Consider the following 27,415-nt stretch of genomic DNA (forward strand, 5'->3'; position numbering starts at 1 on the left):
TTCACCTCTTCCCCATTCTGTATGTCTGAGTGCTCCATGTCTCACTGGCTTCTCCTGCGTACCTAGATTCTAACCGCGAGTTTCTCTTGCGTCTCCCAAATCCTGCCTATCTACTCCTGAAATTCAGATTTTTATTGAACTGATCAGAATTTGCCATGTTAAGGACACAGCATCACAGTGTACAAAAAGATTATTTCACAACAGCTAAAATAGCATTACCCTGTTGACATATTCATAGTATGGACACCATTGAAGCAGGGCCACTTTGGCTCAGGAGGGGTGAGTGGGGCAAGTCCTGTGGGATTACAGAAGGCAGACCTACTCAGGTGCATGTGCACCTCTACTTTTAGTACCACTGACATACGATGACAATCTGCATTAAATTTCCTCTAACCTGTATATTCTAGTAATCCCAATATAGTAGCAGTTGCAGGAAAAATCAGGGGTATTACTTTTGGAGGAGAAGAAAATATGGATACTGACACACTACCAATGAGTCAATAGAAGCTTGAAATACTGCACATGTTTCATTAATTTTCAGAAACATACTCACACACATATGATTGTGTAATATATATGTATGCACATTTGTGCATATATGTGTGAGTGAACGTGGACCATGGGTGCACTTGTGTGAGACCTGAGGTTAATATGAGGACTCTTCATCTTTCTCCATCATATGTGTGGAGGGAGGGCTTTTCGCTAAACTGAGAGATCAATGTTTTAGCTAGTCTGGCTAGCCAGCTTCCTGGGGAATCACTTCTTTACCTCCCTTGTGATGGGATTATACATGGCTGCCATACCTTTCACAACACTTTTGATCCAAACCCTGGTCCTCACAGTCATGTAACAAGTGACTTATCCACGGAACCATATGTTTTTAATGTGACCCAGTGCTTGCTTAGATGGAGTCCTGAGATGGCTACCAAACACTGTATAAACTAGTGTGGTGGGACATGTCTATTAATTTCAGCACCCAGGACACGGCGGCAGGAAAATTAGACCTTCTAGGTCATCTTTCCAAATATAATGAGTTTATATATGATATATATGTGTGTGTGCATTTTCGTGATACATTTATTTAATTATATATATAAGTATATTTTTTCTCATATATATAAATTTTTATTCTATTGGCAGAGAGTTGGTCAGTGCCATTATTCATTGGTTTCTGAGAAATTTTAGTGTAATGGGTATATACAAAAGAATAAAAGTATTTTAATATTTTCTCCTATAGATCAAAGAGGAAAGAAAATGTTGGAACTTTGCATTTCTATTTCAGATTAATCAGTTTCAGTTACTCCCTTGCTGCAGTGCCCACACCTGACTCTAACTCGCAACCCAGAGACCATGTTCTCCTCTCCCCTCCACCCCAACATGTAGCTTACTAAATACACTTCCCAAATATATTTAAAACATATTTTCATCTATCTAACCCAACTCAAAGATAAGATCACCAAAAAATACCACCTGTTTCTGTGAAGTTTGATGGGAACTGTTATAGTAGGGAGTTCCTGTATTATCTATGGCTTGTGTCATACTACAACACCAAGGTGGAGAGCTGGGACAGACACCTCCAGATCGCCATTCCCGTGCCTACAAAACACACTATAATTGCTTCGTGTGGTCCAGCTGCACCCACTGTCACCTACTTTCAAATTTACAGTTCATGATGTAGTCAGAGTGTCTTCTGGCTCATCAGGACTCATCTATGGCTGCCTTCCATTTTGAGAGAAATCCACTCTAACATGCTCTTAAAGTCTTTCTATGTGTTTATCACATCCTTTTTTGTTCAGCTTAAATAATTCCTTTTCATAATTGTACATGTATTATATTTAATATTTTATGTTATTTTGTTGTTTATGTCAGCTATTAAGCACTCAGAAGCTCTGGGATAACAAAATGGTATGAATTTTGAAATTAAACAACTTTAATGACTAACCTATGCAACCAACTGTCCCTTTGCATCTCAGAGGATTGGTTCCAGCAGCCAAACTAATATAAAATCCTCAGATGCTCACTCCCTACACAGAATGGTATGAGACGTATATAGAGATTATGTACATCTTCTCATATACTTTAAACCATGTGTTGATTATTTATACTCGATGTTATGGAAACAGCTGCTGTACTGTACCACTTGGGAAATGCTGAGCAGAAAGAAATTTCTGTACCGCACAATACACATTCAACCTTTTTCAAATATATTCAATGATCATGCAGAAACAGGAAACAGATGAACACATTCTGCACAGTCTGCAAGAATCTCTGAAGTTTGCACAGGACAAGGACAACTCCTGATTTTTAGTATAGGGGAAACCTTCATGACTGGGGAGGGCTGCCCGGCAGACGTTACTTCGGTATTATGAAGATAAACGCAAGATTAAAAGCGGCAACATTTGACTGAACAAAATGTAAAAGTAAAACTCTGAGGGTCAAAATTCTTGCAAGTAACTTAATTGTATGACAGAAAAATTATCACAGATATTGTCTATAAGAACACTACATACTCAATATCAATATCACATGACCAGAGAGCAACCAAAATTTACCAGGCATGCCAAAGAAGGTTAAAAACATTACTCATAAGGATGAAAAACTAAAGTAATGGAACAAAACTCTGAAACTATTCAGCAATATAAGTGGATACAAGCAAACAGTAGTCCAGGATATTAAAAGCTACTATTGGGGACTGGGGAGATGCCACAGTGGGTTAAAGTACGTATGTACGAACTTGATGACCTCTGAGTTCGGTATCCATAGAACCCACATGAAAAGCCACATGTGGTAGTGACTATCTGTAATGCCTGTACTCCACTGGCTAAATGCGAGGTGAAGAAAAGAGAATCACCTGGAAGTTTGTGGGTATGCAAGCCAGGTGCATGCTGTAGATCATTAGAAACAACAGGGACCCTGCCTTAAACCAAGGTGAAAAATGAAAACCAAGTACTGAAAGTTGCCCTTTAACCTCTGTATGTGGGCAATGAAATGTGTACACTTACACACACACACACACACACACACACACACACCACACACCACATAACACCATACCACACCACATACCTCTCCACACATACCATACCATAGTTACATAAGGAGAATGGCATTCTCTAGAAGACAAAGTAATATAAACAATCCAAAGCAAAGAAAGAATAAAAATAAATTAAGGGAGGGGCTGGAGAAAGGGTTCGGCAGTTAAGAGCATGGGTTGTTCTCCCAGAAGACCTGAGTATAACTCTCAATACCCACATGATAACTCACAACTGTCTGTAACTCCAGTCATAAGGCATTTGGCCTTCAAGGCCACCAAAGCAATGGATGCATATATACACACACGATGGACTTATAGGCAACTGTGGGATTTTAAATAACTGTAAGCGGGTACTCAGACACTAAAGAAGTATGAAAAGTTTTGGTGAAAAAATAATATGATCACATGCTCATGAAGCTCAAATACCTGTGCACATGGAAAGGAACTCTAAGTCATCAGAATTGCTTAAAACCTGTGAGAAAATTCTAGTCATACACCAGAAAAAATTAGCACATTTCATACAAAAGAGTTAAGGTGATAGTGACTTCCATCAATCACAAAACAACAAAGTAACATTGTTAAAATACCCAAAAAGAATACTGTCAAGCTAGTATTATATGCCCAGCAAAGATATCCTTTAGCAAAGAAGACTTTTCAATGAGACGAGGTGGTTTTAATATATCGCCATCCGACCTGCTTTGGAAGAAATGTTATAGGGAATCTTTCGGATGAGAGGAAGATGACAGGGATGCCCTTCCAGGGCAGGGAAGGACATAGCAATGAAATGACCATCTCAATGCCTTTGTCAACCACATTCCACATGGGGAGAACAACAGATAGCTAACTAGAATATTTATTTATTTATTTATTTATTTATTTATTTATTTATTTTATTATGTATACAATATTCTGTCTATGTGTGCCTGCAGGCCAGAAGAGGGCACCAGACCTCATTACAGATGGTTGTGAGCCACCATGTGGTTGCTGGGAATTGAACTCAGGACCTTTGGAAGAGCAGGTAATGCTCTTAACCTCTGAGCCATCTCTCCAGCCCCTAACTAGAATATTTTTAAATAATATAGTTACAACATTTATCTTCTTGGCTTTGGACTCATTTCTATGTCTAAATTTCAACAGAATTTTTTGTTCCAAGTTCATCATGCTTAGCAGTTTTGCTTTAAGTATATTGTTGCTTGGCAACACTTTGTAGTTTGGACAGTGAGAAGTCATTTGGCATTCCATTTGCCCATTCTCACTGAAGTGATTTTGTTTCAACATACAGACTTTCCTCTCAAAAGGCAGAACTGAAATAAAAGCTGTCTTTCCATGTGCCATCACCACCAATCACAGCTGATGGTTTTACCTGCCGCTAAGAAGCATCTGCAGGAAATTGAACACCAGGCCTGTAACTGACCACTGCTGTGAACCCCTGGAGTCAATGCTATGCTGAGCGTCTGTCAGGTGCACAGAACTGTCTGCTCATCAGGATGTGGGACACTGAATTATCCCTCCAGAAAAGAGCTCAACATTTCCGACAGCTTCATTTAATGAAGCCTCATCTATCTTTCAGGCTCACACAGTGAGTAATTTCTGGTAAGTAAATGTTCAGAAAACTAAAAACAAAATCTTCATTTTTTTTATTTCAGCATGTTTTTTTTAATCTGCCAAATTTTTCCTAATACCCAAAATTATAATACTGTGTTCAAGGGAGGGTATCACATCACTGTTTTATCAAAATGAGCACCAGGATGATACAGGTTAATTTGCCTTTATAAGAGCAGCATGTGTGTAGTTTGTTTCCATTAATGACAGCCTTTTGCTTTCTGAAAGCATGCAGTCCGTCATCAGTGCTCATGAGCAAGACTCCTGCCTATGCAGCATGGCAGCAAACACCTGGCTACTCATGGCTCACCCTTTTCACTTTTCTATTGTCTCTTTCATGTATTTTATTGCTCTTTCTAGACTATAAGTTCTTAAAAGTGGTTCTGTATACATTTGGTTCATAAAAATAATTTATTTTTAGATGATAGTAGATCAGATAACATTGGGCATGATTTTTAAACTTTTTGACAGTCCTCAGGCAAATTTATGCTGCAAAATAACAAATCATTCCCTAATTATTAAAGGCTCACAGCAATGAGTCATAGGAGAAAGAGTGACCACTCTTCAGCAGCAAGTGATTGTAAAAGGGGAAATGAACAGGTTACAATCTTAGACCTTCAATAACAATAGGAATCAAAAGTTTAATTATATGAGCAGAAAGAGTGTAACCGAACTGGGAGGAAGTTTCAATGGATAAAACACATGTTGTGAAAGTATTAGGATCTGTGTGTGACTCCGCAGAAGCCAAGTAAACCAGGCGGGGTAACTGGCTTCTGTAATCCCAGCACTACTGGTGGTAAGTAGAGTCAGGAGTCATCTAGCCTGGTCTACAAAGCAGCAATCAGTAGCCTCTGTTCTAAGATTGTCCTCTGATCTTGTCTTAGTCAGGGTTCAATTACTGTGATGAAATACTATAATCAAAATGCAAGCTAGAGAGAAAAGGGTTTATTTGGCTTATATTTCCACAGTACTATTCACAAAGGAGGTCAAGACAGGAACTTAAACAGGGCAGGAACATGGAGACAGGAACTGGTGCAGAGGCTGTGGAGAAGAGCTGCTAACTTGTTTGCTCCTCATGACTTGCTCAGCCTGCTTTCTTTTCTTTTTTCTTTCCTTTCCTTTAGAAATGATGAATATTATTTTTAATAAATTTTTTCATTTATTTTACATTCTAACCACAGCTTCCCCTCTCCCTTTTCCCATTCCCTCTCCACACTTCTCCTCTGCCCCCTCCCCTACCTTTATTCAAAAGGGGGCAGGCCTCCCATGGGTATCAACAAAGCATGGCCTATCAAGTTGAGGTAGGACTAAGCACCTCTCCTTGTATTAAGGCTGGGTGAGGCAACTGAGCATTAGGAACAATTTCCCAAAAGCCAGTCAAAGTTTTAAGGACAGACCCTACTCCCACTGCTAGAAGTACCACAAAGAGGCCAGGCACCCTGGTCCATAGTCTGTGAGCTCCCACAATGAGAAGGCCAGCTGCTTCTGGGGTCCCCTTTTGATGACCCTGAAGCCCCTAACTCATATAATCCTTCCTCCCTATCCTCAACAGGATTGCCCAGGCTTGTTTCAGTAGTTGGCTGTGGATCTCTGCATTTGTTTCTATCAATTACTGGACAAAGCTCTCTGATGACAATTAGTTATCAATCTGATTACAGGAGAGTATCTTTAGTTTAAGCTACCTATCCATTGCTAGGAGTTTTAGTTGGATCATCCTTGTAGAATTGTGGGAGTTTCTCATGTGTCAGGTTTCTACCTAACCTCAAAACGCCCCTCCCCAAAACCAAGTTTTGCTGGGTATAGTAGTCTGAGCTGACAGCCATGATCTTTTAGTGTTTGCAAGATGTCAGGCCCAGGCCCTTCTTGATTTTACAGTCTCGATTAAGAACTCAGGTGTAATTCGGATAAGTCTGCCCTTATATGTTACTTGGCACTTTTCCTTTGCAGCTTTTAATATTCTTTCTTTATTCTGTATGTTTTTTTGTTTATTATGTGTTGAGGGAACTTTTTTTTAATAGTCCAGCCTATTTAGTGTTCTGTATGTTTCTTGTATCTTTATAGAGATGTCCTTCAGGTTGGAAAATTTTTCTTCTATGGTTTATTGAAGATATTTTGTGCCGTTGAGCTGGGATTTTCGTTCTCCTATTCCTACTATTCTTAGGTTTGGTCTTTTCATGGTGTCCCAGATTTCCTGGATTTTTTTGTGTTAAGAACTTTTTAGGTTTAACATTTTCTTTGATTATTTTCTCGATTATATCTTCAATGCCCGAGATTCTCTTCCATTTCTTATATTCTGTTGGTGTTCCTGTTCAGTTCCTGAACAGTTTCTGTTCGCTTACCCAGATTTTCCATTTCCAGAATTCCCTTGGTGTTTTCTTTATTGCTTTTATTTCCATTTTCAGGTATTTAACTGTTTCCTTTACCTACTTGATTGTTTTTTCTTGATTTTCTTGGGATTCTTTAAAGAAATTATTGATCTCTTCCATTTTTTTATTTGCCTTCATACTTTAAAGGAATTTTCCATTTCCTCTTTAAAGACCTCTTATCTTCTTCATAAAATTATTTTTAAGGTTGTTTTCTTGTGCTTCAGAGACATTGGAATGTTCAGGTCTTACTGTTATAAGACTGGTGGGTGTTGGTGATGCCATATTGCACTTTCTGTTATTGAATGTGTTTTTACACTGGTGTTTACGCATCTGTATTTGGGATGAATACAGGTCAAGGTGCTGATTCTTGCACTTGTCTTTGTTGAAAGGATGTTTGTTCCTTTGTTTTCTGTTCCCTCTCTGATCTTCTGGTTTAGGTAGCCAAGGGTTCCAGTGACTATCATTTCTTTAGGTCCAGAAGGGTGTCTCTGCTGATGTTTGTGGAGCCTTCTGTGCTTAGATCCAACCAGTCCTCCTGTGAAGATGAAGTCCTCGTCTGAAATTGTAGACAAGAATATGGAACCTAGTGGAGAGGTGATGTTCTTCTGACTTGTGTGGAATATACCTGGGCTTATGGAGTCTCCTGGAGCTGTAGGGAGGGAGAATGATGAGGTGTGTGTGGTTGGATGGTGGAGTGAGTCTTGGGAAAACAGGATCCAGTGGGTGGTGGCAGTCCAGCCGGCAAGAAGGCTTGTGGGAAGTGCACCAAAGCAGTGGAATTCCACCAGAGTACTACTACTGTAGGGCTCAGTGGTCTTGCTGGTGCTGAGATGGGGAGTGGGGCACATGTACCCTGGGTCAGGCTGCTTTCTAATAGAGCACAGGACTACAGGCCCAGGGATGGCACCCCATAATGGTCTGGGCCCTCCCCCATTAATTGCTAATTGAGAAAATGTCTTACAGCTCGATCTCAGGGAGGCATTTCCTCAACTGAGGCTCCTTTTACTCTGATGACTCTAGCCTGTGTCAAATTGACATACGAAACCATCCAGTACATAAATACCTTCATACAAATAAATACACACATACAATACCCTGTGTCAAATTGACACACAAACCCAGCAAGTACAGACCTTCAAACAAATAAATACACACATACAAACAAACACACATATATGGGGAGGGGTGACTTACAAAAGTACTATCAAGAAATAAAAATTCCAATGCTGCTTAATTTTCACTGAATTTAAATTACTTGAAATTCCCCAATGATGTAAGCACAGTGCTAGATAAATTTAGATATTTACTAATGATAAATATCTAAATCATTTGCATAATATATTCATCATGTTTAAAAAACTGCTCTTCTGTAGATATGTTTGTCTGTCTGTATATATGTCTCTCTGCTTCCATGCTTGAGATTACTTCTCTGTTCTGTGATCCTATAACTAACATTTCCCTATTCATATATATGTGTATGTGTGCATACCTGTTGCAAGGTATCAACCCCCAGCATCAAAGATCCTAGGCAAATATGCTTCCACTGAACTACACACAAATATAACACACGCACACGAGTGCACACACACATACACACACACACAAGCCTTGAATCTATTTGGAATTCATTGTAGTATGGATTTTTTTGCCTCTGATTATCCATTTATCTCAACATTATGTATAGAGTTATGTCTCTAAAATGTCCCATGCCCTGTGTGAACCAGAGCCACAAGCATGTTACACTTGAGTCCTTTCAACAGACTCCTAACTGGCTTTCCTCTTCGGTAGGGCTTTTGCTTTCTCATTGTACTCTACACATGGAGGGATCTTGTCACTTTTCTACTTGAATCCTTTTGATGGGTTTCCCCTACACTCAGAATGAAATCCAATTTTTGGGTTTTTTGTTGTTGTTGTTTGTGTGTTTAAAAATATTTATTTATTTATTTATTTATTATGTATACAATATTCTGTCTGTGTGTATGCCCACAGGCCAGAAGAGGACACCAGACCCCATTATAGATGGTTGTGAGCCACCATGTGGTTGCTGGGAATTGAACTCAGGACGTTTGGAAGAGCAGGCAATGCTCTTAAACTCTGAGCCATCTCTCCAGCCCCTGTTGTTTGTTTTTTGAAACAGGGTTTCTCTGTGTAGCTTTAGACCCTGTCCTAGAACTCATTATGTAGTCCAGACTGGTCTCGAACTCACAGAGATCCACCTGCTTCTGCCTCCGGAGTTCTGGGATTAAAGGTGTGTGCCACCACCACATAGGAAGATGCTTACAACTAGGGTGGTCACATCATTCATCTCCCAGAGAGTAGCCACTGAGGCAAAGGAAGACTGATAAAAAACAACACTGGAATTGCAGACAACACTGGGCAAGCTGAGCTTCAAGCTCTTGCCTCTCCTCTAACAGACAGTGCTGTCAGCCCAGGGGATCTTATTTTGCAGCTTCAACCTTTACAACCTCTTGTTATTAAGACTTTAAGTACTATTCAATTTTACCCAAAGCATTTACTCTTCACATTCCACTCCCAATCCACTATGGACATCTCACCCTCTTCTGTCTACCCCACCCCACCCTTAAGCCACTTCTTCAATCCAAACATGCATTTCCGTCATTCCACATCATCTGCTGTGTTTCTCTGCCCAAGGGGCACCTCTCCTACCAAATTCATTATTCAAACAGATCCTCTACAAGTTACACCCACAGGGTCTGCAGAGCACAAAGCAGGCACTAAATAGACATCTAAGAGACAATAGTTGAAGATATATTTCATTTCACTTGCAAATTACCAAAGGTAATATAAAACTAACCCAAAGAAAATGTAGCAAGCATGTGGGATCTATATATTATTGTTCTATAGTGAGTGTGTATTTGATTGAGCATATCTTAGTATGTTTGGGAAAAAACTCTTACTACTCTGGGGATACATCTCTCAGTACTGTCAATTAAACAGTTAAAAAACAACAGAAGTCTAAAATTAAGTAATTCCCTTTATCCACTAAAAATTTTAAAAGTGTTTACATTATATCAGAATTGTATAGATATTGTATTTATCTATCTTGCTTCCCAAGATAATAATTAAGTGGTTATATTTTAAAAAACCTAAATTTTGTTTAAAAGATCGGCTTTTAAAAAGAATTACCCACAAATGTGACATTCAAGAAGTGATAGCTATATAAATTCCTTCAAGGAAACTAATGTCAAATGTTAAGACAACAAAAGAAAAATACTCGTCACAAGCCTGGCTGCCATAGAGTGAGGCTGCTCACTGAAATACCATTTCTGGCTCCCATCCACTCTCCATGTATATTTCTTGAAAATACATCTTTCATGTTAACTTTGGGCTCAGGTTTTGGTCATATTGCTTTATAAAAATAAAAACTAGTCCCAGTCCTGCTGGCCTTGGTGAACTCCCATTAGATCAGCCCCACCATCTCAGTGGGTGGGTGCACCCCTCGCAGTCCTGACTTCCTTGCTCATGTTCTCCCTCCTTCTGCTCCTCATTTGGACCTTGGGAGCTCTGTCCAGTGCTCCAATGTGGGTCTCTATCTCTATCTCCGTCCATCGCCAGATGAAGGTTCTATGGTGATATACAAGATATTCATTAGTATGGCTATAGGATGGGGCCCTTTCAGGCTCTCTCTCCTCAGCTGCCCAAGGATCTAGCTGGGGACATCTCTCTCGACCCCTGGGAACCCCTCTAGAGTCAAGACTCTTGTCAGCCCTAAAATGGCTCCCTTAATTAAGATATATACTTCCTTGCTCCCATATCCACCCTTCAAGGCCAGCTGGACTGGAACTGAAAAATCATGGGATAAAACCGGACTCTCTGAACATGGTGGACAATGAGGGCTGTTGAGAAGCCAAGGACAATGGCACTGGGTTTTGATCCTACTGCATGTCCTAGCTTTATGGGAGCCTAGCCTGTTTGGATGCTCACCTTCCTAGACCTGGATGGAGCGGGGAGGACCTTGGACTTCCCACAGGGCAGGGAACCCTGGACTGCTCTTCGGACTGGAGAGGGAGGGGGAGGGTAGAGGGGAGGAAGTGGGGGGAGGGGGAGGGAAAAGGGAGGTGGGGAGGAGGCAGAAATTTTTAATAAAAATAAAATAAAAACTAAACAGTCATCCATCTAACATATTTTCCACATGATAAAGTTTAATTATTCACTATGAAGTTTTACCATGTAGATATTCACAATGCCATGGAATAACACAAATACTGTTTTCTATTCAGAATGATTCCATATTAGCTGACTTCACTTCAAACACTATTGGAGAGAATAGCAAAATTTTCATTGAAACGCTGTTTTCAATTCTTAGCATTTTTGAACCAAGACAACAGTCTCACTAAGGAATTTAGCCAAGTTCTCACAGTTTACCACAGCCGGCTGTGGCTGATGGTAATTTCTTACAGGCAGTATAAAGCCAAATGAAGCAATCTTCAGAGCACTGCAAACCTTCCGGAAGCACTTTAACATCAAGCAACGTTTGTTCCAATCTTATCCTGCTTTGGAATTAAGCTTTAACTTTCTGAGCCTTTACAAATCAATTAGGCTTGGGTACCATTTACAGTCCATTTACTCTTTACAGTCATGTATTTGTACATTTTCTCTAGGGATAAGATATTACAGTTTACGCATGTTTTACTTCAACTCTGATGCATCACTATTTTTTTCTAAAAATGTAAACTTAAAAGCAAATGAAGTTGGCTCAAAAAGGCATTTCTCCCAGAAGTGTAAATCAGGTTTTTCATCTTGAAGGAGTTAGTGGGTGATCAACATGATCAAAATACATTTTATGAAATTCTAAAAAAAATTAATAATATATTATTAAAAAAGAAATCTCAGTATTCATCCCCAAATAATCCATCATTTAATTATGGAATTCATATGAGACAATATTTTTATAAATAATGGCAACAGTGTTGTATCCAAATATATACAAGACTATACAACCAGATTTTGTGAATTCTTTTTTTTTCCTTAGAAAAAGAGCAGGAAAACTATGATTCTCCTTCTCCAGATACATCCATCTGGAGGAAAGATAAGTGATAAAATTACAAAGTTGGTGAAAACAAGCGACCTGAGGTCTGGTCACCAACGTTCTGTAATTAACTTATATTTGAAACTGCTCTGGCTCTATAACATGGAATGACATCATGAAACATGAACTGGTAAGAATAGGGAGTGGGAGATGCTAAGGAAGGAGGAAAAGAAATGTTGAAATCCTCCTGTAATCAAGCACTGTCATCAACGAGCCAAGCAGAGTAATCCAGACCAAAGTCACACTGTGTATTGTGCCCACTACAGCAAATGGAAACCTGATTTTCAAACCAAATCAAACTTGTCAGTGCTGATTCTGAACTGCAGTTACAGTCCTGTACAGTTTAATTTCGTCATCATAATCTTTAAGAAGCTCAGTTCTTTCTCCTCACTATGATTTGGGGTATTGGGACACTACACTATTTGAAGGAGCATGTACGTGGCGATGCAGGCTCAAAGTGCCTTGATCACAAGCCCCCTGAGCAGCACCCTTTGAGAAGATGCAGTGTGCTCTCACCTTCACGTTGGGTTTTGACAGCAGTTTCAGCAGCTCTCTCATCTCACTGCTTAGTGGCTTGTTCTGTAGCTCTTCAGCCAGCTGCAAGGGAGAGGACATGGATGTGAGTGACAGCTCGCAGAACACCATCAGGTTCACTGTGTCACGACTGACTCTGGTTTGCTCAGTGCCATTGCTTTCCAGAGCATCAGGATAAGTCACCAGGAAAAGAAGCAGACCATCAGCCTGTGCTCTTCTTTCCAGGCCCACAGCAGACCAGATCCAATCCTACGTCTAGTGCAGCTGGAGCAATACCATCAGCCAGTTCACCTTCTGATTTACTGCCAGGAGGGCAAATCCCAGCACTTCATCTGCCTGCGTGAATGGTCTTCTGCACGCAGACAAAGGGCCATTTGTATAAAGGACTGGATCAGCTTTGACAGTGCACAAAGAAGAAAAAAAGACAGCTTCTGAATGAGGTGGTGAAATCCTCAGGACTTCCAGAAACCCACAGTAGTTATGCTGTTCAGAGCTGGGGTAAAAAGAATTCGAATGCTCCTCACAGAATCAATGGCCTGCAGCTTTTACTGTTTCTGTACACACAGTCTTGGCTCATAGTCAACAGTCTATGAAGTCTATTAACTACAAGTCAAGTTCACCATGAATGCATATCAGCTCATAACAACTCTGGTACCAACAATATCAGTGGTACTTTTCTGTAACCAAGAAGAAGGCCTACCCGTGGGTTCAAAAGAAAAGACTGGAATTTTGAACCTGATTCCTGCTCTCCACTAGGAGATGTGGAATGTTCTCACCATAAAGAAGCATGCTGAGGGGGCAAACAGGCTTGAGTTGATCCTTATGAAATGTGTATGTGTGTGCAAAGGTACTAAACCACAACCATAAATATATTTAATCACCATTTTCTGATTATAAACAAGGTAAAATATAAAATGAGAACTTCCTAGCAATATACTAGTCAATTTTAGGCTATAAGAAATAGACACAGACACATTTAGAACAAGATTCAAACAGCACAAAAAAGTTTAGAATCATGAAATTTATGGTGTGTTATTAGAATATATATTCAATATCTCTTCTTAAAACACAACATGGAACCAACATTTGCCCCTACTACCCCCATCATGCTGGCAGGACAAGGTGGTTCTTAGCTATGGGAAAGGAGCTTTCTGTAGATGGAATGTACAAAAGAAACAATCAGATGAAATTGATAGATTTATCAATTGCACTAACCTATGCAAGCAGCTCTTTACTCTTACATACATGTGTTTTAACATTAGATCTACTACTCCAGTGAATTAAACACCATAGTTTATCACAATGACACAGATTCTAATGTGTGTTTATTTCTAGAGACTATGGAGCGTGAGTCCATGGCATTGCATCTGCTTGCTACACACTCTGATGCCAAGTGATAGTCCCTGCTTTGGATTCTTCTCATTTAACAAACAAAAGCAAAACTGGGGGCCGGAGAGAAGGCTCAGCAGTGAAGAGTGTCTATTGCTCTTCCAGAAGACCTGAGTTTGATTCCCAACACCCACATCAGGCAGCTCACAACCACTTGTAACTTTGGGGAACTGGACACCTTTTTCTGGTGCCTGCAGGCATGCACATATGCCTGTGCACACATGCCTGCATGTACACACACACACACACACACACACACATACACAAATAAAAATGGTAAAAATAAATCTTTAAAATAAGTTGCTATCTTTTGATTGGGAGGAGGCATTTGTTTCCACAAAGACATTTCCAAACCTCCCTATGCTCTGTGTTTTCATAATTGTTTTTAAGGCTTATTCGAGTTGCAACTGCAGCAACTCATACGACTATCCTTACACCTTTATTCACCTTTAAAAAGTCTGGGTTCTATGTTACTTCTTTACGTGACATGTTAAAACAAACTTGTGTCTGCAGAGAAACAAGAGGGACAAGCCTGGGGCTAAGCAGACCCGCTCGGATGTTAGTTGCAAAGGCTTTATTTCATATATGAGGTTCTAGAAATCTGCTCTGGCAGATATTGAATAGTTTGTGATATAAGACCCTGAAATTCTGCAACACTGAATTATAGTTTGATTTATACAATGAAAGCACAACTGAAGAGCAACAAATAAGCTGGACTCATCACTCCCACACACCAGCACACACACCTCTGTCTAGCTGTGCGCCCTTACAGCTTATCCAGGTGTGTTCTCAATTAATCCGAGGCTGAGAGTTAGCAGGAGAAATCAGCAAGTGAGTTCTCCTTCCCCAGGTTTAAAATAAAATTATAGCGACAGGAAATTAACTACTCCATCAATGCCAAATGCTTCTAAATTTATTTTTTGGTTATGAAGGTAATTTGGAATAGTCTAATATCCATAAATCATTACTATACTCCATAATCCATTTTAAAAACAATCCTGCCTTTTATGGATTTAATATGCCCAATTCCTTTCCTAGTATCTGTCATTTTTGGTACTGTCAGCAATGTAACTATCTCATTTGTCTTTATTTCTCCAAAGCATTCTCCTTGTGTGACTTTCACAGAAGACTGATGCCAGACAGCTTTTTACTGCATAAAATTTAAAGCCTACAATTTCTATTACATAGTCACCAAGGCATAATACCAGGATAGCTTTAGGTACAAATTTAGAAAAAGAAAGTAGATAGGAATCTACACAGCATCAGCACATGCTTGGCGATGACAGGGATTTGGGAAACATTCGTGACTTCTTCCACCTTTAAAGGGTAACACACATCTGTCTGCCACGGGGTAAGTCCTGCTTGGAACCAAGAAAGGCACACTTACATCATCAGCCAGTGCTGCTGCCCCATGGAGAATGGGCACTGGACTCTGCTTCTCATAGTAGTGAAGTTTTTCATGAATCTGGAAGAAAATGAGAGCAGTATGTTCACCTGCTGGCAAAGAATCATAAATACCTAAATACTTTCACTACTGTGAAGAGAATCAGATCTCCCCAAATTTTTAAAGTCATGTGTTCAAATCAACATAGAAGATGGAAGATGTGTCTCTAATCCATCAATTACTACCAAGAATCAAATGGCAAAAGCATCCTCAAACAGAGCAGGTAAAAGCACTAAACCTCTGCTTCTCCTCCTAAACAGAGCCCACTGTTTGTGAGCTACACTACCTCAATATTTCAAGTTTCATTTATAGCTTATACTCCCACAAAACAACAATAAAGATAAGCAATCTAGCCGCCCTAGTCCGACTGGCTGGACTGCAGAGGTGGCAAAGTGGGGAAAGCAGGCTCTTAGGGCTAATGACGCCAGGCACACATGTACCTTACCCAGGATGGGTTCCGACAACCTACCTCCCCACCGTCACTGTTGTTCCTGCCCCAAATCAAATCTCAAAGAAACTAAAAGGATTTCCCTTGAGCTCAGACATCTTCACTGTTTAGGTTGATAACACCATGTTCCATACTACAAATAACAGGTGAATAATATTACAAAGTAAAACCAATCCAGCTGCCAGGTCTCATCACCATGACCCAAGAGACATGCACAAGAATGTGTGCAGAATTAGGCAACCAAGTTTCCTTAAAATTATTTGGGCTGGAGAGATGGCTCAGCAGCTAAGAGTGCATACTGCTCCTGCAGCAGACTAATGGGGGAGAGTCTTCTGTTTTGTGTTAATTTCATTGGTTAAATAAAGAGACTGCCTTGGCCCTTTAATAGGACAGAAAATTAGGTAGGTGGAGTAGACTGACGCCATGATTCTCCCATTCCAGAAAGATGCAGGTTAAGATCTTTCCTGGTAAGCTAGCTCATGGTGCTACACAGAATATTAGAAATGGGTTAGATCAATTTGTAAGAGCTAGCCAATAAGAGGTTAAAACTAATGGGCCAAGCAGTGTTTAAAAGAATACAGTTTCTGTGTAATTATTTTGGATAGAGCTAGCCGTTGGCCGGGAGCTAAGCGGTAGGAAGTGGCCCGCCGCTCCACACAACAGCAGACTCAAGTGGAAATCCCAGAACCCACATCAAGTGTCTCACAACCACCTGAAACTCCAGCTCCACCACCTCTGCCTCCATGGCTCTGATACATGCACATACCCACATACACAAACACATCCACATATATATATTTATAAAATAAATCTTTTAAAATATGTTGTGGTATATAAGTGAAACCTTCTTTGATCAGTATGTGAAGTGACCATCCTCATTTATGTTTTTTCCTTAGCATTTAAAATACTTTAGAACTCACTTTAGCCTATTCTTGCTTATAGTTAAGAAAACTATTCTCTCCTGTGTTTGAAAAACAATGTCTCACCATCTCCTGCTAATTATAGTTGAAGTTAGCCAACCCCTTGTAGGAGTCTGCAAGAGAGATTTTCTTTTGATTGACTAGACGTTCCTGCTGAGAGCAGATCCTATTACTTTTGGCAACTTGGTATAAAAGGTAGGACATCAGGGAAAGGTTTGTGAGAGTTATGGCATTACCAGAATGAGCAGAGCAAAATGTTTTTGAATTTAATATCTTGGAGCATTTAAAGTGTTTATCACAAATTGTAAAGAATGTAAAAAATGGAATAATTTTTAGGAAACCAGAAAATTGTGATTTGAAACAAAACTCAGGCATCCTGAGAGCTAAATTTATTTTATTTAAACAATTATCTAGCACTAGTCTGCAGGACACTCACTACCTTAAAGTTTTATAAAACTCACCTAGCTTTACTATAGCCACTTCTCAGAATGCTTCCTACAAGAGTAAATACTTAAGAGGCACATCTTTAATCCCAGCACTTAGTAGTAACACAAGGTCAAGTCATCTTCAGCTATACAGGGTGTTTGAGGATACAACTGTCTCAAAAAAACAAATAAAAGAAGGTTCATTTTTATGTGCAACAGCTTTTTCCCCCAGTAAACTTTCTTCTTTATTACACAAATACTAAAAGTCTAATGGAGTAAAGATACAAGACTGACAGTAAGTCCCCTAAAGGAGGAATGTAAGTAAATCCTCAAAGCAACATAGCTTTAAAGAAAATAATAACATGTATGTTAGTATGCTGAGCGGGAGGACAAGAGTAGCTGCTAGAAAATGCAGGTAAAGAACTGAATCTGAAAGAGAACTGCATAGTGTAAGAAGACATCACATGAATGAAAGGTTAAATAAACCTCAGCTGTGAATGGACTTCATAAATATATTGAGCTGTACATTTTTCTCTGCTTCCTTCCCTCCCTTTTCCTACCCTTCAGCCATCTCCCAAGGTCCCCATGCTCAAAATTTCCTCAGGAGATCTTGTATTTTATACTCCCATGTAGATTAAAGCTATGTAAGTCTCTCTTAGTGTCCTCACTGTTGTCTAGGTTCTTTGGGATTGCAATTTATAGGCTGGTTTTCTTTACTTTATGTTTAAAAACCACTTATTAATGAGTACATATGATAATTGTATTTCTGGGTTTGGGTTACTTCACTCAAAATGATGTTCCATCCATTTGCCTGCAAATTTAAACATTTTTTTTTCTGCTGTGTAGTACTACATTGTGTAGATGTACCACATTTTCCTTATCCATTCTTCAGTCAAGGGGCATTTAGGTTGTTTCCAGGTTCTGGTTATTTCAAACAATGCTGCTATAAACATAGTTGGACATATGTCTTTGTGACACAATTGAGCATCCTTTGGATATATACCCAAAAGTGGTATTACTGGGTCTTGAGGAAGGTTGTTTCCTAATTTTCTGAGAAACTGCCACACTGACATCCAAAAGGGCTGGACCAGTTTGCACTCCCACCAGCAATGCAAAAGTGTTCCTTTTACCCCACAACCTCTCCAGCATAAGCTGTTATCAGTGTTTTTGATCTTAGCCATTCTTACAGGAGTAAGATGGAATCTCAGATTTGTTTTGATTTGCATTTCTCTGATGACTAAGGATGTTGAACATTTTCTTAAGTGTCTTTCAGTCATTTTAGATTCCTCTGTTGAGAGTTCTCTGTTTAGGTCTGTATTCCATTTTTTTTTATTGGAGTATTTGTTCTTTTGATGACCAATTTCTTGAGTTCTTCGTATATTTTGGAGATCAGACCTCTGTTCAATATAGGGTTGGTGAAGATCTTTTCCCATTCTGTTAGGCTGTCATTTTGTCTTGTTGACCATGTCTTTTGTTTTACAGAAGCTTTTCAGTTTCAGGAGGTCCCATTTATTAATTGTTTCTCTCAGTGTCTGTGCTACTGGGGTTATATTTAGGAAGTGATCTCCTGTGCCAATGAGTTCAAATGTACTTCTGACTTTCTCTTCTATGAGGTTCAGTGTGGCTGGATTTATGTTGGGGTCTTTGATCCATTTGGACTTGAGTTTTATGCATGGTGATAGATACGGATCTGTTTTCATTCTTCTACATGTTATGCCAGTACCACTTGTTAAATATGCTTTCTTTTTTCCATTTGATATTTTTTGCTTCTTTGTCAAAGATCAGGAGTTCCTAGGTGTGTGGATTAATACCTGGGTCTTCATTCAGTTCTATTGGTCCTCCTGACTGTTTTTTTTTTTTTTTCTTCCAATACCAGGCTGTTTTCAGTACTGCAGCTTTGCAGTAGAGTTTGAAGTCAGGGATTGTGATGCCTCCAGACTGTCGTTTATTATACAGGATTGTTTTAGCTATCCTGGGTTTTTTGCTTTTCCATATGAAGTTGAGTACTGTTCTTTTGAGGTCTGTGAAGAATTTTGCTGGGATTTTGATGGACATAGCATTGAATCTGTAGATTGCTTTTGATAAGATTGCCATTTTTACTTTGTTAATTCTACCCCCAAAACCGTGGGAGATCTTTCCACCTTCTAGTGTCTTCTTCAATTTCTTTCTTCAGAGATTAAAGTTCCTGTCATACAAGTCTTCCATTTGTCTGGTTAGAGTTACTTTGAGATATTTTATGTTACTTGTGGCTATTGTGAAAGGTGATCTTCCCCCGATTTTTTTTCTCAGCCCATTTATTAACTGTATACAGGAGGGCTACTGATTTTGTTTTGTTTTTTTTGTTTTTTCTGTTTTAGTTAATCTTGTATCCTGTTACATTACTGAAAGTGTTTATGAGCTGTAGAAATTCCTTGGTAGAATTTTTGGGTTCGCTTATGTAAACTATCATATCATATCATCAGCAAATACTGAGAGTTTGAATTCTTCTTTTAGGATTTGAATCCCCTTGATCTCCTTTTGCTGTATTATTGCTCTAGCTAGGACTTCAAGAACTCTATTGAAAATATATGGAGAGAGTGGGCAACCTTGTCTTGTTCCTGATTTCAGTGGGATCGCTGGGAGTTTCTCTTCATTTAGTTTGATGTTGACTTGCTGTATATTGCCTTTATTATGTTTAGGTATGTTCCTTGTATCCCTGCTCTCTCCAAGACCTTTATCATGAAGGGATGTTGTATTTTTTCAATAGCTTTTTCAGCATCTAATGAGATGATCATGTGGTGTTTATTTTTCAGTTTGTTTATATAGTGGAATACATTGACAGATTTTTGTATGTTGAACCATCCTTGCATCTCTGGGATGAAGCCGACTTTATCATGGTGGATGATGGTTCTGATGTGCTCTTGCATTCAATCTGCCAGTAGTTTATTTAGTATTTTTGCATCAATGTTCATGAGTGAGATTAGTGTGTAACTCTCTTTCTTAGTCATGTCTTTCTGTTGTTTGGATATCAGGGTAATTGTAGCCTCATAAAAAAAGTTTGGCAATGTTCCTTGTGTTTCTATTGTGAGGAACAATTTGAGGAGTGTTGGTATTAGTTCTTTGAAACTCTTGTAGAATTATGAGCTTAAACCATCTGGTCCTAGGCCTTTTTTTTTTTTTTGATTGGGAGACTTTTGATGACTATTTCTATTTCTTCAACAGTTATAGGACTCTTTAATTTGCTTATCTGGTATTGATTTAATTTTGGTAGGTGATATTTATCCAGAAAGTCCTTTCAGTTTTCCAATTTTGTGAAGTACAGGCTTTCAAAAGATGACCTGATGATTCTCTGGATTTTTTTTGTGTGTGTGTGTGTGTGTATGTTTGTGTCTGTTGTTATATCTCCCTTTTCATTTCTGATTTTGTTAATTTGGATGTTCTCCCTCTGCCTTTTGGTTAGTTTCGATAAAGGTTTGTCTGTTTTGTTGACTTTTTTTTTGAAGAACCAACTCTTTGTTTCATTGATTCTTTGTATTGTTTTCTTTGTTTCTATTTTGCTGATTTCAGCTCTCAATTTGATTATTTCCTGCCATCTAGTTCTCTTGGGTGAGTTAGCTTCTTTTTGTTTTAGAGTTTTCAAATGTTCTGTTAATGCAATAGTGTGGAATTTTTCCAGCTTCTTATGTATGCATTTAGTTCTATGAACTTTCCTTTTAACACTGCTTTCATTGTGACCCATAAATTTGGGTATATTGTGTGGTCATTTTCATTAAATTTTATAAAGTCTTTAATTTCTCCTTTTATTTTTTCCTTGACCTATTGATGACTCAGGTGAGCACTGTTTAATTTCCATGTGCTTGTGGGCTTTCTGGAATTAGTGCTGTTGTCAAATTCTAATTTTAAGCTATGGTGATCTGGTAAGATACATGGGGTTATTCCAAATTTTTTGTATTTATTGAGGTTTGTTTTGTTACCGAGTATGTGGTCAATTTTTGAGAAGGTTCCATGAGGTGTTGAGAAGAAGATATATTCTTCTATGTTTGGATGGAATATTCTATAGATGTCTGCTAAGTCCATTTGAGTGATAATATCAGTTAGTTCTCTTATTTCTTTGTTAACTTTTTGTCTAACTGACCTGTCCAGTGATGAGAGTGGAGTGTTAAAGTCTCCCACTATTAATGTGTGGGATTTAATGTATGATTTAAGTTTTAGAAGTGTTTTGTTTACATATGAGGGTGCCCTTGTATGAGGGGCATAGATGTTCAGTACTGAGATTTCCTCTTGATGGATTTTTCCTGTGACTAATATGAAATGTCCTTCTTTGACTCTTTTGATTGATTTTAGTTTGAAGTTCATTTTGTTAGATATTAGGATAGCTACATCAGCTTGTGTCTTAGGTCCATTTGATTGGAATATATTTTCCCAACCCTTTACTCTGAGGTGATGTCTGTCTTTGAGGTTGAGATGTGTTTCTTGTGTGGAAAAGAAGGATGGATTCTGTTTTTGTATCCAATCTGTTAGCCTGTGCCCTTTTATAGATGAGTTGAGTTCATTTATATTAAGAGATTTTAATGACCAGTGTTTGCTATGTCCTGTTAATTTAGTTTTCATTGTTAGTAATATACTTTGTGTATTTTTCCCATCTTTGGAATTTGCTGCTGTGAGATCATCAATTGTCTGTGTTTTGTTGATGTAGCCAACTTTCTTGGTTGGAGTTTTCCTTCTAGTACTTTGTGTAGGCCTGGATTTGTAGCTAGGTATTAGTTAAATCTGGTTTTGTCATGGAATATTTTGTTTTGTCCTTCTATGGTGATTGAAAGTTTTGCTGGATACAGTAGTCTGGGCTGGCATCGTGGTCTCTAAATGTCTGCATAATGCTTGATCACGACTTTCTGGCTTTCATTGTCTCCAGTGAGAAGTCAGGTATAATTCTGATAGGTCTGCCTTTATATATTACTTGGCCTTTTTCCTTTGCAGCTCTTAATATTCTTTCTTTATTCTGTATGTTTAGTGTTTTGATTATTAAGTTTTTAGGGGACATTTTGTTGATCCAGTCTATTTGGTGTTCTGTATCTTCATAGACATATTTTTCTTTAGGTTAGGAAAGTCTTCATCTGAGATTTTTTGTTAAATATATATTTTGTGCTTTTGAGTTGAACTTCTCCTTCTTCAATATCTATTATTCTTAGGTTTGGTCTTTTCAAAGTGTCCTATACTTCCTGGATATTTTGTGTTAAGATTCTGTTAGATTTAATGTTTTCTATGACTGATGAGTCCTCTATTGTATCTTCAGCATTTGAGATTCTCTCTTTCATTTCTTGTATTCTGCTGTTTATGTTAGTCGTTTTCTCATGGTTTCTGTTTCTATAATTCTCTCGGCTTGTGTTTTCTTTATTGCCTCTATTTCAGTTTTCAAGTCTTGAATAGTTTCTTTCATATGTTTGATTGCTTTTTCTTGGTTTTCTTTAAGGGATTTACTGATGACTTCCAATTTTCTGTTTGCCTTTTCCTCCATTCCTTTGAGAAAATTTCTCATTTCCTCTTTAAAAGTCTCAAACATTCTCCTGAAGTTATTTTTTTGGCTATTTTCTTCTGTTTCATCTATATTTGGTTGTTCAATTCTTGCTGTTGTAGTGTCTCTAGATTTTACTGGTGTGTTGCTCTTTGTGGTGTTGCATATGTTCTTACCTTTTCTAATCAATTTTCACACAATTGGTATGGTTGAGGCTGTTTGTGACTCTGGTGATTAATCTTTTAGGTGCCAGTAGATGGTTGTTCCTCATGGTACAGTCAGTGTCCCAGTTCTAGTTACACCACTGGACACTCCAAATTTCTCCTCTCCAGTGGAGTTTTCTGTCTCAGGCCTATTCTGGTCTAGGTTGCCATCTCAGACCTGTTTCTGTAAATGTCCCTGGTCTGGATCTGCTGCTGCAAGATCCTTGGCTTGGGGTTGGTCCTGCAAAGGTCTCTGATCTTCTCCCTCAGAGATCCCAGACTGGCTCAGTCCTACTCCCTCAGAGGTCCCAGACTCACAACCGGACCCACAGAGTTTACTGGCTCCTGCCTACTCCCTTGGAGATCCCAGAATGACGCCCTGACCTGCAGCATTCCTGACTCAGGCCTACTCCCTCGGAGGTCCCAGACTCAGGCCCAGACCCATAGGGATCCTAGCTCATGTCTAGTCTCTCAAAGGTCCCAGATTCATCCCAGACCCGCAGCAGTCTCTGATTCTGGCCCACTCACTCAGCAGTTTCTCCCCTGTACCTGCTCCTATGGAGTTTTCTATCTTAGATCTGCTCTGGCCCAGGTCACTGGCTCAGTCCTGCTCTTGTGGAGCTTGCACCTAGGTGTGCTCTGACCTAGGTTGCTGGCTCAATCCTAATCCTGTGGAATTTGTTGCCTCAGGCACACTCTGGCCCAGGTTGCTGGCTCAGTCCTATTTATTAGAGTTCCATGCCTCAGGCCTGCTCTGGTCTAGATCTCTGAATGGACTTCCTTGAAAGCAACAAGTTTACTGTATTCCAGGAATCCCCAAGTTCTTTGAAATACTGTTTGTCAAACTGGTCCAACACAACTCTGCATATTTGTTTTGTGAGCTTCCCGTCTGATTTGCTTTCAGCCAAATCAGCATGCCTGAGCTTGCAAACTACCATCCTTTCGAGGAACTTTCCCAAGAACAAAGAGAAACACCACACTTCCGGGTTCTGCTAGGAGGCCACGGGTTACCTTCATGCAACCAATTTTGAAAGAAAGCTACAGTCACCTACAAATGAACACATTTTAAAGTAAATGCTCTGTTTTAGTAAGGAAATCTGGTGTCGATATCTGATGTTAGTTACACATGTAACCTGCAATGAAGCTTCAATCATCAAATGATGCATGGAACTTAGTAATTGTCATGCTGTCATTGACACTAAACTCCTCCTTGACTGTACAGAGGCATTTAAACTGGTGGAAAGGCACTGCCACCATAACCATCTGGATGCAATTAAATAAATTATTCCTGTGATCTTTCACTTGGTTTCTTTTTATTTTAAGACTGATTCTTGCTCAGGCCTTGTTTAAGAAGCCATTTTTGTGAGACTTCATTGCTAGCTGCTGACATTTGAACAAAAATGACCCCAATAGATAGGCCAATGTGGACTGGGATGGAGGCTCACAAACTCTCAACCCTATGCAAAAAACTGTAGGCAAGTAATGAGCACTGAGAGCAAGAGAAAGTCTTCCCCAGGGAAGAGCATCCCAACTGGTTATCCAATACCAAATAGTCAGCCATGAACGCATATATTTAACAGCAGCATTATACAGACTGAGCAAGTTATATTTATATATTTAGGAATACACACACACACCACCACCACCACCACCACCACCATCAACAACAATTAAAGAGAAAGAAGCCTTGACTTCAAAAGAACAAAGAACAGAGTACTTGGGAGGGTTTAGAGAGAGGGAAGGAAAAAGGGAAATGTTATTATAATCTTAATTTTTAACAGTTAAAAAAACAAACACTGGTGTAGGAGGAGCTGCGGGCCACTTCCCACCGCCTGGCTCCCAGCCTCCTGGCTAGCTTATGCCCCGAAATAACAACACACAAATTGTATTCATTTAAAAACTGCTTGGCCCATTAGCTCTGGCCTCTTACTGGCTAACTCTCATATCTTGCTTTAACCCATACCTAATAATCTGTAGCACCACGAGGTGGTGGCTTACCAAGAAGATTCTAGCGTACGTCCATCTTGGGCCGGAGTTTCATCGTGTCTGACCCAGAGAGGAGAGGCATGATAATTGCCTCACTTCCTCCCAGCATTCTGTTCTGTCTACTCCACCCACCTAAGGGCTGGCCTATCAAATGGGCCAAGGCAGTTTCTTTATTAACCAATAACTTTCCTCCATCACACTGGTATTGCTTGCTTGATAATTTTTCTCCAGTGCTCCTTGTGTTCTTTTAACAGTACACTCTTGAACACATGGAAACCTCTCTGTTTACTTTCTTCTAGTCTGCTGTCGTTTGCACCATTTGTTTTCACAGATAAGGTCTCTCATAATCCTGACTGGCCTCAAGCTGACAGGCTCCTGTTTGAGCTCCCAAGCCCTGGAATTACAGGTGTGCACCACTACCCTGGCTACTTTATTTATATAAAATATAGATGTGAGGTATAGGGCAATTCTGATTATTAAATGCCAGGAAGAGTTGGAAATTAGTAGGATTGGGGGTACTTCATTTTTTCAAGCAATAATGGACCCCCCCCTTTTTTTTATAAGTAATGAGAATGTCAAGGGTTGGGTGGGGGAAGACAATTTAAAGGAAAGTTTAAGTCCCCAAATACAACAAAACCATTGTGCAAGAGCCACAGAGCCAGCTGTATGCTCTGTCTTCAAATCTGATGATGCTAACAGTCTATGTTTGGGCCTAAAAATAAAACTGATGAGAATCGACACCATTTTAATATGATACATCATTGCTTCACCTAATAAGTGCACACTATCATGTGAACTCAGCATTATAAATTCATCAAGAATATTTAAAAGTATTTGATTTTACCCACTGTATTTTGAGCAAACATTGCTATACTATACTTTTACTGTACTGTGGAATTCCTCTGTTTTATTTCTCTTTAGAATTTCACCATTAATCTTCTTGAGGCCAACATTTGCTTTCTGGCACTGTCTTCATTGAGTCTAAGTGTTCAGTGTTATATTTATTAATGTGTTGATTTTATCCTCAACTTAACACACTGAAGAGTCACCTGAAAAGAAAAAACCTCAATGAAGGTACTGCTCAGATCAGACTGGCCTGTGGGAATGTCTATGAGAGACTGTGTTGATTACAGATTGCTGTAGGACGACCTAACCCACTATGGGTGAACCTATTCCTAGGCAGGTGGGTCTGGGCTGGTTTTGGGCGTGAACCGCAAAACTAGGTAGTAAGCAGCATTCTCCACCATGAAGAAGTTCAGTTCTTCCTTGAGCTACTGTGGTGTGTGACCTGAATATATGTATTGAAATACACCTTTCCTCTCTAAGTTGTTGCTAATCATGGTGTTTATTACAACAGAATTGTAACTAGAACAACTGGTTCTAAAATGTGGAAGTGTTCTATCTTTTCGTGTGTTTTGAAAACACCTGCATTACATTCTCCTGATTCAGACCTAATGCTGGTCTCAGAATCACTGGGTCTGATGTGTTTTGGAGAGGCACTTTCCTGTCCAACTTGATTTCTTCCCATCTGGTTAGTGTAATTTCTCCCTTTCGAGGCTCCTCTCTCTTCTGCAGAAAACAGTACATCCTAGAGAACAACTCATTTCTCATCTGGCCTTTTAAAATTTACCTAAGACAAGACACTCCCCCCCCCCAGTTTATGTTGCATTTATTGCATTATTGACAGACGTGTGGACAACTCAAAGGCAGATGCATCATTAAAACCTCTTCAAGCATGAATGATGACTAATGAAAGCTAGGATCCCAGAGCCCGTAGCATGACCTGCATATAGCTTGGCAAGTTGAAGGGTTTCTTCTACTAGTCTGATTTCACTACTATATGACCTTCAGGAGGAATGGACTTTGCAAATCTTTTAAATTTCAGGGACTTCTTGAGACTTGTGGGTTGTTCACTTACAAATCTTAATAGGTCAACCTTTAGAGATTCTTGAGTTTTAACGAGCTTCCCTCCAAGATGGAATATTGTACTTCAGAACAAATTACTAATCAAAAGTTTATTTCTTTCTTCTAGATGGGAGGTATATGTTTTCTATATGACTTAATTGCCAGAGCAAAATGATAATGCAATTATCAAAAGACTGACACCCTCTTTTGATTCTTTCTGTTGAAATTATTGCTTACCATTTTCAAAAACAGATCAATATAGATCAAGTACCCCAATGTGTGTTGACAGTGGTTGGAGTTAAGAACATTGGTTTCACTGGCCATCTGTCCATTGACATCGGGCATGCATAACTTAACGACCCTCTATGTATGGGCTGTTTTTTTTTGTTTTGTTTTTGTTTTTAATTGATTTTTATTGAGCTCTACATTTTTGTTTAACATTCTTAGTCATCAGAGAAATGCAAATCAAAATAACTCTGAGATTCCATCTTACACCTGTTAGAATGGCCAAGATCAATAACACTAATGACAACTTATGCTGGAGAGGTTGTGGGGAAAAGGGAACACTTCTGCATTGCTGATGGGAATGCAAGCTGGTACTTTGGATGTCATTGTGGT

General features: G+C 39.1%; 1 protein-coding gene across 1 annotated transcript in view; it reads right to left on the reverse strand.

Moving 5' to 3' along the window:
* Nucleotides 1–27,415, reverse strand: part of Mpp7 (membrane palmitoylated protein 7) — a 232,795-nt gene that overhangs the window by 62,449 nt on the left and 142,931 nt on the right. Inside the window, exons 4-5 of the mRNA XM_041641578.1 lie at nucleotides 15,363–15,440; nucleotides 12,569–12,649 (exon numbers count right to left, since the gene is read on the reverse strand). Coding sequence (XP_041497512.1) covers nucleotides 12,569–12,649; nucleotides 15,363–15,440 — 159 coding nt within the window. The remainder of the gene's footprint in view (nucleotides 1–12,568; nucleotides 12,650–15,362; nucleotides 15,441–27,415) is intronic.

This window comes from Microtus oregoni, unplaced genomic scaffold (assembly GCF_018167655.1).
Source record: "Microtus oregoni isolate MIOR12 unplaced genomic scaffold, Mior012 000070F_ref0000104, whole genome shotgun sequence".
NCBI lineage: Eukaryota > Metazoa > Chordata > Mammalia > Rodentia > Cricetidae > Microtus > Microtus oregoni.